At 51.9% G+C, this 3,975-nt stretch overlaps 1 protein-coding gene across 1 annotated transcript; it reads left to right on the top strand.

Moving 5' to 3' along the window:
- Positions 1-210: 210 nt before the first annotated feature.
- LOC113408609 (butyrophilin subfamily 3 member A2-like) lies at positions 211-1,968 on the top strand (the record flags this gene model as incomplete). The annotated part of the gene is made up of 2 exons (XM_026661948.1): positions 211-565; positions 1,684-1,968. Coding segments are annotated over 2 exons (640 nt in total), but the record flags the coding sequence as incomplete, so codon positions are not given.
- Between the last annotated feature and the right edge of the window lie 2,007 nt (positions 1,969-3,975).

Here is a 3,975-nt window from a genome sequence, read left to right as displayed (position 1 = left end):
TTTTGAGCCTTCCATCACCCTTGGGTCCCATTTTCATGCTTTTCTCTGCAATCACTAGAGCTAGAAACTGATTTTTGTTTTAAATGAAAGCTGAGATTCTCACAGAATCACATGCCTCCAGGAGCTGGGGCTTTATGAAAAACACATAGTAGCTCAAGGGTTGGCACCCTCTGCTCTTTCTGATCATTCAATCTGCTCCTGGGATTGTCTATTGCAGAGAAGTTCTCCCTGGCTGGCTCCCCGCGTCCCGTGGTGGGGGTAGTTGGCCGGGATGTGGTGTTACCCTGCCAGCTCACACCCCCAGCCCGGCTTCTCGGCATGGAAGTGCTGTGGAGGAAAATTGAACCAGGATTTGTTCTGATTCATGAGTACTCAGATGAGGGTACCCAGGGCCTTCCAGGGGAGGGTTACCAGACGCGGACGGAGCTGTTCCCGCAGGAGTTCAGCAGTGGGAACGTCTCTCTGAAGCTGAAACGGCTCCAAGTGGCGGATGCTGGGACATACCAGTGCCTTGTGAGGAACCCAGAATGGACCCAGGAAGCCACCACTGAGCTACAGGTCGCAGGTGAGACACGGAACTAGGGGGCAGCCAGAGCCTCCTCTGCCACTGGGGGTGCCCCTGCACTGAGCCCAGCACTGCACTAAGGGTCTTGTGCTGCAGGGAGTGGTGTGCAGGACTTGGTAGGGGGCCCTGTCCCCTGACATTCAGCACTGACCCCACTGTGGTGCTAGCAGGCTCAGTGCTGCATTAAACGACCTCTTTTAAATGAGACATAAAGCTACGGCTCTCAGCTCTCATGCTCATTGCGGTGCTGTTTGAGGGAGTGGGACCTTTACCCCCATGTTCTGCCCAAAACCCAGCTCAGGTGATAATGAAATTTGACTTCCCTGAAACTCCATCTGCAGTTTCCCAGGGTTGGGATATTGTTTTTTATTCCCTGGACACTGACCCCACATTCAGTGCTGCACAAGGGCAGTGGAAGGGACGGTCTCTGCCCATTGAGCTCACTGAGTAACCTAGCCCCAGACAATGCAGTTCAGAAACATCAAGCCCCTGGTGAGGGGCCCTCCTGTGATAATACAGAGCATTGAGGTTGTTTTAAATCATCTCCCATCTTCAGTGGCTCCTAGTCCAAAGGCTCCACAGGAGACATGTGCTTTTAGGGAGAGATTTAAATGAGGGGAAGGTGGTTGTGTGCAGCACAGGAAGAGGGAAATCCAAGCATGAGGGGTGGCTTGGCCTGGGGCACCATTAGCAGTGCGGGAGAAGGACACCAGAGGGGACAGTTATTAGAAGAGTGGCATAGGAGGAGTCATAGCAGTGATGTAGGCAGGGTCACTATTCCTCACCTTCTGCTCTGTACCAAAGTGCAGTGATCCTGACAGCTGCTGGGCTGCACCCCAGATGTAGCTGCATTTCAGCAGCGGGTGCAGTGATCTCTGTGTAGCTGTATAAGCCTGCACCTTCCTCTGTGAGCCTGCAAGGCTCAGTGCTCTATGGAAATTGAAGATGATATTATTTAATTTCCCGAGTCGTCACGATGAGGGATCCCAGGGAGGCTTTGCACTTATGGGAATGGAGCTTTCCAGCCACAGCCCCCTATATCCAGCGGTATCTGATGACTCACATGGTGCTACCAAAGACACGATTTTCTGATACACACACTCTCTGTCTCCTCGCAGCTGTGGCTCCAGTGTTGATTGACGTGCTGGGCCCCCGGGATCAGGGGATTGGGCTGATCTGTAGATCCACAGGCTGGTTCCCCAAACCCGAACTCCAGTGGGTTGGCAAGAATGGGCAGAACCTGATGATGGAGATTGTGACCGACATGACTCAGGAAAGGGAGAACCTGTATAGTGTTGTGAGTCACGTCACTGTCACAGAAGGGGAAGACAATGGAGACATCAGCTGCATAGTGCGGAATGGCCTGCTGGTGACCGAGCGACAATCGGCCATTCACCTCTCAGGTGAGTCCCCCCGTGCAGAAGGGGTTGTTGTTAGTGCTGTGGAGAATTGTTAAAGTTGCTAGGTTGTTACTGCTGCTAGTGTTGCTGTTCTGGGAGCTCCGATGTCAGCTGCACCAGCAGACGGTGCAGCGTGTTAATTCAGCCGACCCTGACGTTATTCATAAGAAAGAACACAGTCTCAGTTCAGTGGTGATGGCACTCAGACAGGTTTATTGTGGACAAAGCCTAGAGCCCTGTAGAAGCCACAGTTACACTAATGCATGTATGCCTGCAACAAGGTACCTGCTCAGCCTGTGCACCAGGATGCTGTCCCGTCAGCTAGACAAAGATGCCTCACTTATCACTTCTCCTTTTAGACACTGATACCAACAAGTTACGTATTACAGTCCAGATGTTGTTAGTTATCACCCTTATCCTTGTACCTGCCAGCTGGAACAAAATATCCTCATCCATTAACCTATCATCCCATCCTTATCCTACAAGGGGTCAGTGTGTTCCTGTACCATCTCTTAGGAATGCATTTACATAGTTACTTGAGAGATCTGTGTGTTTTTGTACTATCCTCTTGAGTCAGGAATGTGCCTACTTGGTGCTAGCTAATAGCTGGTGTATTGTTATTTTTCCAAGGCCAGGCCTACTCTGGTTCACAGCCTTTGGTTCACACTTTTAGTTATACCTAGGGCTCCAACAAGGCCTACAGGGGTCACCACGGGAGTGCGGGGCCTGGAATTGCACTCAGCTAGCGCCTCTTTCTGGGACTGAGACAGAAAATGTCCTTCTAACCTGATTTGTGGGGCCATTAGTGACGGAGGTTTCTGTGAATTGGACAATCTGCCTGTCAGGAGCTGGGGCTGAGTCTTGTGAAATGAACTTGATATTGTTCTTTGAGGAGATGTTGCATTTGGTTGATAAAGGTAACTGGGATGACATAATAGATTCAGGGTTTGTCTACTGTGGCAAAGTACCTTCTTCTCCTCAGCAGGCTCAGTCCTTTTTAGCCTTGGAGACACAGGCTTGGGCAAGGCAAATCCTTGCAGGTAGCACAGGGTTTGGCTATTCCTTTTCTCAGTCAGCCCCTTGTGCTTGTTTATCTTCCCTTCTGGGGACAGAGTGCAGCCTTCCTTGCAGGAAGGGTTCAGAGCCTTGCTGCTCCTAACTTCCTGGCAGCTTCCCTGGTTCTCTCACTCTCTCTTCCCCCCCCTTCCACGCCAGGGAGGGTTTAAAAAGGTCCCAAGCAGTTGGAGCCAGCTGAACCTAATTAGTTCCCTAGTAACCCCTTGCCCAGCTGAATCTTATTTCCCCATGGTTCTCTCTCCTCAGTGGCTTGGGAGAGGCCTTTTTAACCCCCTGGGACTGATTACTACCCCCTTTGTAGCTGTTTGCCCTGGGTTTGCCACATATCCCCCCCCCCTGCTCAACACTATGAGGTTGGGCTACTTGGGTCGGAAAGCAGTGCACTCTCGACAGGCCATCCGCATTGCCATGTCGGGTCCCAGACCTATGTCGTACTGTGAAGTGGAAGGGTTGAAGCGACAGGAACCATCTTGTTACTCTCGCGTTTTTGTCCTTGTTTTGGTGCATCCACTGCAAAGGGGCATGGTCCGTGACCAGGGTAAATCTCCGTCCAAGTAGATAGTAGCGGAGGCTCTCTATGGCCCATTTCACAGCCAGGCATTCCTTCTCCACCACGGCGTATTTCCGTTCCCTAGATAGGAGCTTCCTACTGAGGAAGAGGACGGGGTGTTCATCATCTCCGACCATTTGGGAAAGCACCGCTCCCAGCCCTACTTCAGAGGCGTCGGTTTGTAGGATAAACTCCTTCCCCCAGTCTGGGGCTACTAGTACGGGGTCTGTGCAGAGGGCCGTCCGCAGATCCGCAAAAGCGCCTTCGGCCGCAGCAGACCATTTTACTATGTCCGGGCCCCGAGCTTTTGTTAGGTCCGTTAGTGGGCATGCCCTGGTGGCGAAGTGGGGAATGAACCGCCTATAGTACTCCACTAGTCCCAG

The sequence above is a fragment of the Terrapene carolina genome, unplaced genomic scaffold (assembly GCF_002925995.2).
Source record: "Terrapene carolina triunguis isolate 2854851 unplaced genomic scaffold, T_m_triunguis-2.0 Scaffold20009, whole genome shotgun sequence".
Classification (NCBI taxonomy): domain Eukaryota; kingdom Metazoa; phylum Chordata; order Testudines; family Emydidae; genus Terrapene; species Terrapene triunguis.
This window is presented reverse-complemented; position numbering and strand designations above follow the sequence as displayed.